The sequence below is a fragment of the Zonotrichia leucophrys genome, chromosome 1A (genome assembly GCF_028769735.1).
Source record: "Zonotrichia leucophrys gambelii isolate GWCS_2022_RI chromosome 1A, RI_Zleu_2.0, whole genome shotgun sequence".
Taxonomy (NCBI): domain Eukaryota; kingdom Metazoa; phylum Chordata; class Aves; order Passeriformes; family Passerellidae; genus Zonotrichia; species Zonotrichia leucophrys.
The window spans coordinates 27,866,329-27,879,977 of NC_088170.1; the positions used below are offsets into that span (position 1 = coordinate 27,866,329).

At 36.2% G+C, this 13,649-nt stretch overlaps 1 protein-coding gene across 1 annotated transcript in view; it reads left to right on the top strand.

Annotated features, from left to right (window-relative positions):
• OTOGL (otogelin like) overlaps positions 1–13,649 on the top strand; it is a 90,718-nt gene that overhangs the window by 31,950 nt on the left and 45,119 nt on the right. Inside the window, exons 24-25 of the mRNA XM_064701999.1 lie at positions 1,494–1,601; positions 2,637–2,775. Coding sequence (XP_064558069.1) covers positions 1,494–1,601; positions 2,637–2,775 — 247 coding nt within the window. The remainder of the gene's footprint in view (positions 1–1,493; positions 1,602–2,636; positions 2,776–13,649) is intronic.

The following is a 13,649-nucleotide window of genomic DNA, read 5'->3' on the forward strand; positions in this document are numbered from 1 at the left end:
TATTTCTACTACTACCCATTGTTTGACTGAATGACCTAAGCTTTTGGGGTGGAATCCTGAATTCCCCTGGAGACTGGTACCTTATTCTAGCACTCTAGGTATTTATGGTGCTTGTGAAGTAAAGTGCTTGTGTGTGGTATTGAAACCCTTTCCCTTGGGAAACCATGATATGATGGGCTCTAGTATGCAAAAGAATGGTCTCCCTAAAGTAAAAATGGTTTACATTTTCTATTGTTAAAGCTCTTGCACAACAGTTTGTTGTTATTTTAGTTAGTAGCTGAAGAGGTGACAAACAATTAGAAACACTGGAAGTCTCTGATATACTTTAGAAGTTGAATAATATAACAGCCCAAATTTTCATGAGGAAATGAGGTGAGGATGACAGTAAATTCAAAGATACCAAATATAGACTGAAGGTCAGCCTCACACTGAGTTGGAGATATGGTGCTAAACTGAGTTGCAGATGCAAAGAGTAGTGTGGAAAGGAACTTCTAGGGCTACATTAATCTTCTGCCTTTGGGCAGCACCAGCAATACCGATGTCTTGGGAGACATTTAGATTCTATTGACAGAGACTAAGTACCTTCCCAAGCCATCTCTTCTGGTATTTTCCTATCCTTGAGAAATTTTCTGAACACTTGACTCTTTTACTTAGAGCTGATTACTGTTTAATGAACTAGTAATGGTGTGAAGAAAACAAAACTGTGTATTCCTTTCAACTTCCAGTGAAACAATCTCTAGGCTGTACTTTGAGCCATGTGTTGCGTGACAACTCCAGGAATTGCTCTCCTAAAGAACAGCACTAGGAATGTCAGTAACGTTTTTGTTAAGAAAGTTAAAATTGCTAAATAGGTGGAATTGAGATAGCAAGTGTGTCATAACCATATATCTGGGTGGCTTACTGATCTAATTAGATTTGACACTTTTTGGATTAAATGCCTGTTTTGTCTCAACCTGGTTAGTTGTTTCAGCTTCCCTTGTGTAGGCAGGCAGCCTCCACCATTGCTCTTCACAAACTGTGTAGCAGGTGCCATAGCCCAGCTCCCTGTTGTGTGCTCAGAACAGGACAGGTGCTGTCTGTGCAGAGGAGCAGGCACTCCAGTCCAGTTGCTTCCTGGCACAGCAGGACAAGAGAGCAGCAGAGAGGGAAGGGCAATCTGGCTGCAGCCTCAGCAGCTCACATGATACCCAGATGCTCCGGAGTTTTCAGAGAGGAATACCTGTACTACTGACACTCCTGCATGGGAGCTGCATCCCACACTAACATATCCCTTTCTAGATAGAGAGAGAGCAGCAGCTGTGGGCTCGGCCAGGTCCCCAGCTGTGCACAGTGGAGATCATTTGATTTGGACAACTTTTGCTGATGAAACAATTTTCCTTAGTTGGGTGGAAGACTGGTTGCTCTTGATGGGGTTTCAACAATACACTACACATTCAGTTACATTGATCTTTTGGATTTACTCTTTCATCTTAATAACTTTTTTTTTTTTGAAGGATGGCTGAGCACAGAGGGAAATGTTATATTCCTGACAGTTGTCCATGCACCTGGAAAGACAGAGAATTTCTGTCAGGAGAAGTGATAGCTACTCCATGTTACACCTGGTGAGTTCATTCTGCATACTTTCAAATCAAATGGATCTAAACCCAAAGTGAAGCTGATACAGAAAATGCATTGCGTACTTTGAAAATCAAAAATATATATTCTTGTTTATAGATAGTTAGAGGATATATCTTTTATTAGGCCTACTGATAGGCTTGGATAAGTAGGAAGACTTTGGTTGAGTGTCTTTTCAGATCTGAAAAGGAAGCTGAAGATATCCAAATTAAAAAGCAGTCAAGAACAAACGCTTAATTCCACACATATTTGTTAGTCTCTGAAATGAAGACATGGCATTTTGCAGAATAGAATATAATGAAAGACAACCAAGGAGAAAAAGAGAGATATGCTTATTTCCTAGCCAAAATATCTATAATCAGTTAAGTGTATATTTAATAATGGGAAAAAAATTGGCATGGCAACTTTTAATCAGTTTAATACCACACTGGCAAATCAACTGAGGATTTACACTTACACAAGCAAAAACAGAGTATGCCAGTACTACTTTCATATAAATTTGTGTAAGCCACTGAATGTAACTGACAGGAAAAGTAATCTTGCAAAATATCAGCATTAATTTCCTAAACTCATTCCTTATTTGTCTGATATCCTGAAATTTTACAGGTAGCAACTGGAGGTATTTTCCTTTGAAAATTTGCAGACCTTTATCAAAATTCAGAAAAAATAGACTAATGATGTCTTATGAATGAGCATGTTGTGGCATTGTGCCTTATCTATACTGGAGGCAGTGATGTAAATATTTGCATAAGCCCTGCAAACTTTGAGATTTTGCATTTATTTTTAATGCATTTTTATTGCACAGATGGGCTAATGGCAAAATGTTCAGTACTTGCCATGCATCCCCAGTATCTTCTGAAGCAATTCACAGTATAGCTCTCTGTTTCAAGGTCTGAGAATTTTATTCCATTCCTGAATTTCTGTATGATTTGAAATAAAGAACATAAGAAAGCATTTTCTTTAAAATATCCAGCAGAAGACTGCCTTTATGAGGAGACACTGACTGTTGGTTTTCCTTTCAGTGTTTGTCGGAGAGGCGTCTTTAACTGCACCAGTTACCCCTGCCCTGCTGTGTGCACCATTTATGGAGACCGACACTATTACACCTTCGATGGGCTGGAGTATGATTATGTCAGTGACTGCCAAACTTACCTGCTAAAGGTAAGAGGATTGGTCGTATGTTTTCTTGTGTCCTCGAGAAAACAAGTATTTTGAACATCAGGAGTTGATCTATAGAAACAAACATTAAGAAAACAATTGTAGAACAGATGTGAAAGAAGAACCTGTACGAGACATTTTGTGCCCATCTGTTTGAAAATGCTATGTGGGTGTGTTCTTGCATATCTCTATGGTTTAGAGAAAAAGAAATAATCAATGTTTTCTGTTCTACCTTAACCACGCTTTTGTCACAATGACCAAAGAATAACACTATAGAAACTGTAAAAACTAGGTATAATCCATAGATTTATTTAATTATTATCTATAAGCCCTTCTTGGCCTAGGGTTAGTGATGAGCTCAAGCTGCTTGGAATTCTTCTTGAACATGATCTGCTGCAGATCTGGATTGTATGTGTATAATAATATCAAACACAATGGTTTCATAATTCAACAGTGAAATCATTCATTGAGATTGTCTGGCAGCTATATGCTTATGTTCCTCATAGCATACATTTAGAGTACATTGCTAGCATTTTATTTAAAAATACCATTACTGACCTTTAAAAATATAGTCTATTACTAAAACCACTATTGTTTATTATAATTGTTGCTATTTTAAGATTGTCTGTGTTCTCAGTTACAGTGATATGTTTAGAAGAATACTCATTTTACTGACTGTCTAAGCTTAAGAATAAAGCATAATTTCTCAACAAAGACTACTGCAAATCGTTTATTTCAAGTATGTTTTAGTAGAGTATTCACAGCTGTGAAATAAAATACATTGGTTCCAGATTTTTTGTGTTTGTTTAAAAAGAAAAAAGAGATTTGAAAAGAATAATACCTCACAGCAAATTCCTGTCATGTATCATATATGATCAAAGAGCTCTTGCTCTTAGAGATATATGAACCTTTGTACAAGCCTTCCTCTTTTTGTACAAGCCTTCCTCCTTTAAGATCCAAAAAATAGGGGTTACCTTACCTATAAAATCATCTTGCCTGTATGATGATGTGGAAAGGTAGGTCATAATTTCTTAAGTCTTCTGCCATTCATTCAAAGATGTTTGTAAGACAAATCTATGCTCCTTTTTCAAACTTTAGTATGATACTGGAATGTTTGGCTTTTACAATCAAATATCACCTGTCCCTCTACTGTGTAAGAAAGAACCTGTCTGGAAAAAAACCATGGGGAGCATTTGGCATCCAAGAATAAAGTTGGCAGCCAGATCATTAAGGCACGTGGCAAACTGCCAATGGGCCATTCTTCAGGTGAACCTGACACAAATGATGAAAATGCTGCCTACACAGATCTGCTTTTCAGACTTCTCAGACTTTTTTTCAGCTTTTCAAACTTCTTTTTTTTCCCAAGCTCAGCTAAGGTGAGAAAGTATAATCTAATTTGTCCAAAATTTTTCTTTCTTTAGTATATGGAAAGCTTTCATGACCTATATTGAAGGATTCCTTAGTACATATTAGGCATTGCATAATTGTGACTGGAACAGAACATGTGTCTGTGGGCTGATTTTTGACTGGGAAATGTTTAGAGAATTTTTAAGGGGGAAAAAAAAAGAAAAAGAAACAAAGGATGTGATTTTATGGCAGATGCTCCAGAATTTTGAGGGAACTAAAACACACAACTGATGAACTGTGGGATATGCAACCATGGAATCAGAGGAATGGAAGATGACAGGATGACCAAATATTTTAAAAGGAATTAATGGCTGAATTTGACAGGAACAGAGCAGTAGAGTAATACATCTGATCTATATATGAAGGAACTTAATAGAAATTTTAATAAAGAGAAATTCCAATGGGGGAAGTGTTGAACTACCCTTTTTTTTAATAGAAAAAATTCATGCATGATGAGTCCTCTGAATTATTCTGTGAGGGTAATATATGGATAAGGGTAATCAAGTTAATATGTGTGTATTTTAGCTCAATCTTTTGGACAAAGATTTCAAGAAGTATTTTTTGAAACTACTCTCATATAAGATGAGAATTAATATTCTTTGAGACACAAATTCGCAAAATCACAGAATGGGTCAGGTTGCAAGAGATCTCAGAGGTTCATCTGGTCCAACCTCTCTGCTCAGGCAGGGTCATCCTAGAGCATGTGGCACAGGATTGTGTTCAGACACTTCATTATCTCCACACCCTCTCTGCACAATCTGTTCCAGTGCTCAGTCATATGCACAGTAAAGAAGTTCTTCCTTATATTAAGCAGAACTTGCTGTGCATCTCTCTCTTCCCATTGCCTCTTGTCTTGTTCCTTGGCTGAGAAGAGCCTAGTTCCATCCCTTGCCACCCTCACTTAGACTTTTATAAGGTTTGATGACAGACCCTTCTCAGTCATCTCTTCTGGAGGCTGAACATGCCAGCCTCCCCATCCTTTCCTTGTAAGAGATATGCTCCAGTCCTTTCATCATCTGTCTTACCTTCTGCTGAACTAATTACAAGTCAGAGGTTAAAACACAAGAGTAATTGGCCTTTAAAAAAAAAAAAAAATAAAAAGGGAGAAATCCCGGTGAAATCCCACAGGGATCCATGCTGAGACCTGCACTCAGCAGCAAAAACAATTTTGAAAAGATGATGTGAGGATTGAGGTAGAGTAGTCTGATGATAAAAATTCAGTCTGAACAGCTAAAACAAAAGCTTCAGGAGATCTTATGGCAGAAAACACTACATAATAAAATAAAAAAGGAAATTCAACAGCAAGCAAATGCAAACGATTAAACAGAAAAAAACCCTGTAACTACACTACCATGAAGTTAGGCACTAAATTAGCTACTATTATGTAGGAATGGAATTTTATGTGAGGAAAAGAAATGAAACACATGTAATGGACATCTTCATAGTGGCAGCCTGAAGCGGTAATCACCTTTGCTTTTGTTTGTAGATACACAGTTACACTACAATTGTACCACATCCTGATCTGGTTTAGCGGCATTATATATAAAGACATGATAGCATGATGAGGTTGCTCTTGTTTGAAGTACTCTTTTTTGTTCCTAGAGCAGGGGTTTCCATGTCTCTCTCTCTGTATAATCCTCTTCCCATATATTGTGACATTTGAAATAGTAGTATCCAAGTAATATGAGTCTACCTTGAGCTACTACATGTTGAGAAGGTATGTAAGAGAGCCTTGTCTCTTTTAGCCTGTTAACCAAATAGAGAAGCCAAATGAAAGGTGGAAAAATATATATACAACTGTAAAATTTTAATTCCTTGCCTAACATCTTGGCAGGCACAACTATCTAAGGAAGTAGCATCTAAACTGTTCTGCCTGTTCTACAAACCAATTTATTTGTTTTTAGCACAATCACAGAATGATTTGGGTTGGAAGGGGAGTTTAAAGGTCTTCCAGTCCAAACCCCCTGCCATCAGAGAGTGTACTGTGTGCTTCAAGTTTCCTGCCTGTAAGGTATGACAGATCATAGATTTCACAGCTACTAATACACATCCCATTGATTTAATGCTAGTTTGCAGAGCTGTTGGGAGGCTGATTTTTATGGGTAACATGAAATTCTCACCAGACTCCTGAAAGTGAAGCAGCTAAAGTGGTTGTAGTATTATATACACAAAATTGTAATAAATTTGTCCTTTTATCTTTTATCCTTTATCCTGTAAGCAGTGGACTGCTTTTTTTCTACTAACAGAAGTAACACCTAAAGGTGTTGTAGCAGGGCAATAAGGAAAGTTATAGCTACAATTAGTTTGTTGCCATAAGAGCGCTTCCCAGATATAGAACTGAGTGCAAGAATTATAATCTGAATCCATCATCCCCAGAGGCATGATAATGTGCTGTTCCCATCCATGTTACCAGCCCTCACTCTTTTATTTGGCTGTTGGCCTTCCTAAATCTGATCTGTTTGAACAACTCTTTAATTTGTCATCATATCCCACTGTACCAAACAAAGAGCTCATCTTTACCTTTATTATGTTTTTAATAAGGAGCCCTTGTGCTCCGGTGGGAGAAAAATCAAGTATAAGCTTTCAGCCAATTATGAAACTTGCTTGTTTTCAACATCATTGTCTCCTCTCAGGCCTTTTTGTTTAAGGTGGCTGTAAGTGTATGAAAAAAACCCTTTATACCTAGTTCAACAGATTTGTCCATTGGGCAGAAAATGTCAGAAAATATTTAGATCAGCAATTAAGAATATTAGGGCAGTAAGGTCTCATGAAAAGATAAATTCACTTTTATAAAGGAATTAGGAGTTACATTATACACTGAGATGTAAAGTCCCTGTATAGACATTCACAGACAAGACATCAATATTTTTTTAAACATTTTAAAATCTCGGTTATTTCAAAGGTTAAAAAAATCTTAGAAGACAAGCTCGTTTATCAGTGTTGGTCATGTGAACATTTCATTTTGTTAATCTAAATATGAATTATAAAATTAAAGTCAAACAGTTTCTTACTTGAAAATATTTAAATATCTTTTTTCATCCATTTTCTTGCTTATTGTCTTATTTTACTGTCTTTCATGATGCTACATTCCTTCCTCCAAAAAATGGGGTTATTTTTCTGGCAAAATTTTTACTAGCTGCTGTCTGTTTCTTCCATTTACCTGTTTCATAGACTTCTGTTCTTATGATAAAATTAGTGTCTTTCTATGTTCTATGACAAACATTGGCCTTTTTTATTTCTGTAGTGGTTTTCAGTCCTGCAGCTAAGCATTTTTATTAGGGCTTGTAGGGTCAGTGCACTTGGAGCCCCTCAGACATATTCTCTTCTGTGAAACAAGAAAATTTTTTCTCAGAAAAAATATTCCCCCCAAAATTATTTGCATTTCTCAGAAAAAAAATTATTTTCTCTGCTCTGGGACAGATTTCAAGCACTAGTTCAAAGGGATAAGCTACCCATCAGAATGTGCTCAAATGAGAGGTCACTCTGTTGCAATGCTCATCTGTCTTTTAAAAAACACCCTAAAATCCCCATTAAAATATATGCACTAACCTTTGGTTTCCACTAAACTTACATTGTCAGGAAGATCCTAAAGCACAGAAAGGGATGGACTGTTTTGTTCCTATATCCTGAAAGATGAAAGTCAGTTTAACTAAGGCCTCATCCTCAAGTATTCCTATTTAATAGATGAGTCTTAAATTCAAAGTATGCAGTAAAATATTTTCACTTTTCACCTGCCATTGGGGCTTTGAGCATTTTGAACTGACCTTTTTAAGCTTTTTTGATGCAATCATGAAAACTCTTTTGAAGCCAAAATTGGAGGATTATGAAAGCAACAACCATTTTGAGCCAGTGGATAAAATAATCAAACCACTATGCCAATTAGAAGTGCAGATGTAACTCTTATGGGTCAGCAGACATTAAAGAAGAGCTCACTTTTAAAGTTCATTTAACAAAACATACATCAACTCAGGAACCACCACTATCATTTCCCAAGTGATTCTCCTATGCTGAGCACTCCCCAGAACTAGATACCTGGACTGCTCTGGGGAATACAGCCAGGGAACTCTTCTCTTGCATTCCCCTTCTTTTGTAACTTGAAGCAAGTTCAAAGTTCTTACTAAATTATACTTTTATTAGAGTGCTTAATACAGAGGTTGTTTGACGTACTGATAATCTTTTATCCATTATTTGCTGATATATTTATCTTGAATGGTAAATTTTTCAGATGGTGACTGGGCATAAGCTGGAGCAATCACACAAAAAATAACAATTTTTCAATTACTCGTTTGATACATCTGAGGAGTCAGAAATAGGATTTATCCTATGATCCGTTATTGAATATCTGTAATTTTTTGTGCAGCTAGTTTTCAACATCATTTGTACGAGGTAGCCAGACTGTAGATCCATGAAATTGGCAAAGCTGTAGAATGAAATATTTGGCATGGTCTCTCTCATAGCCTATTTTCAAAATAAATACATTCTTCTTACTGTCAGTCACCTTAAAGAGAATTAAAGCTGCAGGTTCATGGTTAATCAACATTGTCAAACTGACTATTCAGAGTTAAGACAAATAGTTTCTTTTAATAGATTATGGAGATTTTAATGGGAAAGTAAATAATGTTGAATTTGAAATTACAAAAGTTTAAAATTCGACACCAGACTCTAAAAGTGATTTTCATTTTTTCAGGGAATAAAACTGTACATGGGGTTTCAATCAGAGTGCCTTTAATTAACATATCTAATCCTCAAGCCATATTCCTATGTGTAGTTTCATGAGTAAATGATGTACCAAAATATTTCCACCTAAAACACTTGTCAAATAATTTATAGCAGCACTAACTGTGTAGAAATAATGATGTGTTGTGTGAAAATGTGTGCCCAAGAAAGAAAGAGACTACATTTCAGTGAAAAAACTGTTTACTGTGAATACTTTGCCCTGCTTTTGTTGCAAAGAATACCAACAGTTTGCTTTTCATTAGCCCCATGATTTCAGAGGAAACCTTTCTGGATGCATTCTTTTTTTTTCTGGGTCTCTGGAAGTCCTGTAAGGGTCAATAGCAAGCTCCCTCTGGGAGACATCCCTTTCCATTTTGTCTTCAGCTGTACCTGTTTTTCTATTTGTTCCATTCCTTCTGTGAGCAAAAGATCTGATTTCAGTTGGCAATGGATTTATGCTCTGGTTCCGTTTTCTTCAGATCAATGATTTCAGACTCAATTACCTCTACATGCCTTTCTGCCTCCACCACCTGATTCTCCAGACCATTAAATTATGCAGTGAATGAATCACTTTTATTCTCCAACAAAGGAAAGATTTCTTTCAATTTGTGCAGATTAGCATGGAGGGCTTCCTGGAAAGGCTTGGGGAAAATTTTCTTACCATGAGAATGGCAATTTGGAGGTGGTGTGTGCATAGTGTGATTCAGAAGCTGGATTCCCTTACTGAGGACTTTGCTATTTAGTGACCTTTTGCCTTGAATTTCTGATTTTGGGTTAATGTTCATTATCCAAATGCTCTGTGGCTATACTGACTCCAGAATGTTTTACTCTTATGGTTGCCTGAAAAGGTAGTTCACAGAATGGCCGCCTGAGTTTGAGGGCCTCTGGTGGGTTCAGCTTTGTGGACTGTTGATGATGCAGCACAGTAAAAGATGAGCAAAGCCAGGAATGATGTGCTGCTGTTTCAGAGCTGTGTGTGCAGCAGTAGCACCCAGCTCTTCTCTGTGTTTGGAGGGGTGGGATGCTTGGGCCAGTCACCTGCAGCTGCTGCTTACTTTATGGCCTCTGACTCTACTCTGGGTGTTGGTGAAATATGAGAATTTTGAATTCAATTTATTCTGGTTAAGGTCAGGATATGAGGTTTGTTTTTTCTGAATATATAAAAACTAAACTTCAGCAGTGTAAATGAACACACTTAACTTTTTTTTTATACTGAAAAACACGAAATCTTTGTGCAAGTTTCATCTTTCTAGCTTCTGCAATCATTTGCTGGAGCTCTTGTCCTTTGTTTTCCTTTTGCACTTTATCATTACAACCAATGACAAAATATTAATATTTATCATGCACTTATTAATAAAACAACACTAAGAGGTCTCATGTAAATACATGTAAATACATGCTTAGATATTAGAACTAACACCATGAACTGTGCTGCTGATTTGTAGTCCAGAATAGTTCATATTACAGAATGTGTCACTTGGAAACAAATACTCAAATGTTTCCAAATCTTCAGTCTTCAGAAGGTCTCATTTTTAATTAGAAAGGGATTGCAGTAATATGACCTGTGCAAAAGCTAAATCTGGTACACAAGCAGGCAAAGTTAAGTAAATGAAACAAAAGGAAATCTGCTTTAAATGATTTTTTCTCAAACATTTTAATATAGTTCTTTTAAAATACAAAAAAAAGAAAATCAAAACTTTTTCAGCGATCTCGCTGTAGCGTTTTCAAAATTAAGAAACATGGAGTTAGAACAAGGCTCTGTTTTAAGTAGATAAAGTATGTACTGTAATGTATTGTCATTATTATTCAATTTTTTAAAAAAATTGGATTTTATTGTTGACAAACCTTCAGAACACCCAACAGCTCTATATTGCAGTAAAGTCTACTAGAAGAAAAATGATGTTTTCCTGTTGCTTGTATATGTACATACATACACATAAACATAGTCATAGATATTTTGCAGATTTTGAGAGTTTGTTCTGCATGAGATATATCCTTTTCAGAAGTCACTTTTAAAGAAATAGGCAAGAGTTATCATGGATACACTAGCAAATACCTGGAAATTGTTTGAGGATAAGTCAGTAGCTGAAATAATCTCACTCCTCTTGAACTTTCATCAGTGAATCTACTCAGTCATGTTTCTCTCCTTTTGTACTCGACTGTGCTGCAAAGCTAGAAATATCTCATATCTTACATGTGTACTGCAGGCTTCTTTGCCATAATTTGAGTGAAAATAATCTGCAGCCATGTAAAAGATGTAAAGGAAAATTAATGTGCATTTGCATAAGCAATTTGGCTCTCAGGTTATTAGTTCCTAAATGTTTTTTTTTTTAATTTTTAATAGTTGTACAAAAATTCATAACATTGGTTGGAAAAAAAAGTGCTATTACAATTCCTTTCCTCTCTGTTCTCTCTCATGTAAGAGGATCATCCACTATCTTTCCCATAATATTTTTTCCCAACTTTCATGTGGATTTCTTCCCAAAGTGAGACAGTGTGTTTCAGTGCCATCTGTTGACTCCAAGCAACATTGCTCCATTGTTTTAATAGCTGTGGGGAAGAATATTTGCTGATACAAATTAGTACAGTATGTAAAACCAGGGATCAAATAAATTTACATGGACTGTATATATAAATTCTGCCAAGATGCAGAAGAAATTAGGTGCAGCAGCAAAACAAGGAAAGCTTTTCAACAAGAGATGCTTCTTAGTGTAAATTAAAATGAGTTTTGTATAATTAACTCATTTTAACTGATTATCTGGAGCTCAAGTCCATAGAAAAAGGGCACAGGAAACTAATAGAGCAAGAACTAGTTAGACGCCAAGGCATTTGTCTGCTCCCCAAAATAACTTCTATATTTATGCCCAAATGCTCACTAAATCTGGGCTGTTTTATTTCTCCCAGATCAAGCTCCCTAGAAGTAATAGTTTCAAATGCTAAGTTCCTTCATAAGAAAGAAGCCAATAAACCATGACCAAGCTGATTCTGACTTTCCATAAAATCTCCTGAAATATTAAATCTGAACAGAGCTATGGAATCTCTCTGAAAATATGTAGGAAGGAGGAAGCAATTTCTACTTTTTAAACTACTTTATATTTTTTCAATATTTTAGAGCTTTTTGCAGTTCTTTTTATGGCTCTTTATGAAAACACCTAAAATATCATTAAAGCAAAAGGAATCCCACTCCCAGGGTGCCCTTGTATGCCTTTATGGCCACCCTAGTTTGCAGTTTTGTAGGGAATAAGCCAAAAGTAATGGGTAAATCAGGTAAATGTGTATTGAGAAAAAAATGAGTCTTTACATGGAAGAGTTAGAGAGATTTTAATGAAATTTTCAAAGATATGAATACAGCCAATTAAATTGTCATTTCCCAGGCTGCATTTTGACGATATAAGCACACTGCACAGAGCTGTTATTGGTTAAAAGGGACAGAAAATTTCTAACAGGATATTGAAATAGAAAGTTTCTAACAAAAATAAACTCTAGCATTCCCAAGCACTGCTAAAAAAAAAACCCAAAAACAACACCAAACCAGAAAAAGGAAAGCAGTGCTTTGCTTTTTTGACTAGGAAGAAATATGGAAAAAAAGTTCAGCGGAGTCTAGAAAAAGAATGTCCTGAGAAGTGGGACTGACAATGAGCTTTTGACTGACTGCCCAGAGCTGTGACTCTGTCTTTTCTGTTGCTTGGCAACTCCATGTTATCACAAAGAAACTGATATTAAGTTGGAACAGGCTGGATATGGTAATTTACGTGGGAAGATACTCTTGCAGTGGGAAAACCATTTTATTTCTAGTTTCTGTCAGCATAAGTAGGTTCCACATGATGAACTGGAGTACATCCCCTGCTGGGTGCATTTTACCTAAAAAGGTAAAGAGTGATTCTGCCTTGGAAAGAGGCTGTGCAGAAAAAAACAAAACCAAAAAATCCCCCACCTTGTTATTCATTAGACCTGCTCCTAGTGTCTACTCAGACATTTCTTCTAGTGCTAGTGACAAAAGCTTGTTTTCATATTTGTGTGGATTTAGTGCAGATTAGAGAGATGGAACTCATTATCATTTATACCATCACATTCCCTAAGAACTCTTGAGATTTGCTTAAGACCTCCCTGTCTTATATAAACATCAGAAGATGATCCTCACTTTAGCTGAATAGTCTTTTCTTTTGCACTGGTAATAGTTAGGTGCTAAGTTTCAACTGCACTTTATTTCTTCCTTATTGAAAGAAGACACTGCATGTGCAGCAGCTGCAGAATAATTTGAAGACTGTGATAGAAACTGTCATTCAAATTTGAATTTGTATAATATTGTATGGCTTGGAAAGGTGTCTATTGAGTTATATGGAGAGAACAGCAAGCAAATAATTTTGTAAACATATATAAAGCAAATTATTTTGTGAAAGCTTAGAGCCATAAGAAACATGTAATCCATAATGATATTTTTATGTATGGGTTTAGGTCTAAGATTTAATTAGAAAAAGAGAAAGCACAGAAGATTCAGGATTTAATACAAAGCCCTTTTTTGTTAAATGTCTGATTTACTCATAACTCTATTGAACTACTAGCACAGTCTCTTTGCATATCTGTCCTGCATAATTCCTAGTAGTTTAATACCATCATGCTGTCCTACAAGTAAGGAAGTACTTCACATTTCTTCAGGACTCCCTGTTCTGGCTTTGGTCAGCAAAACACTTCCTGGCTCCAGGCTTCTCTGTACTGCAAAGTTAACTTGAAATATAACTCAGTTTGTGCTCTTG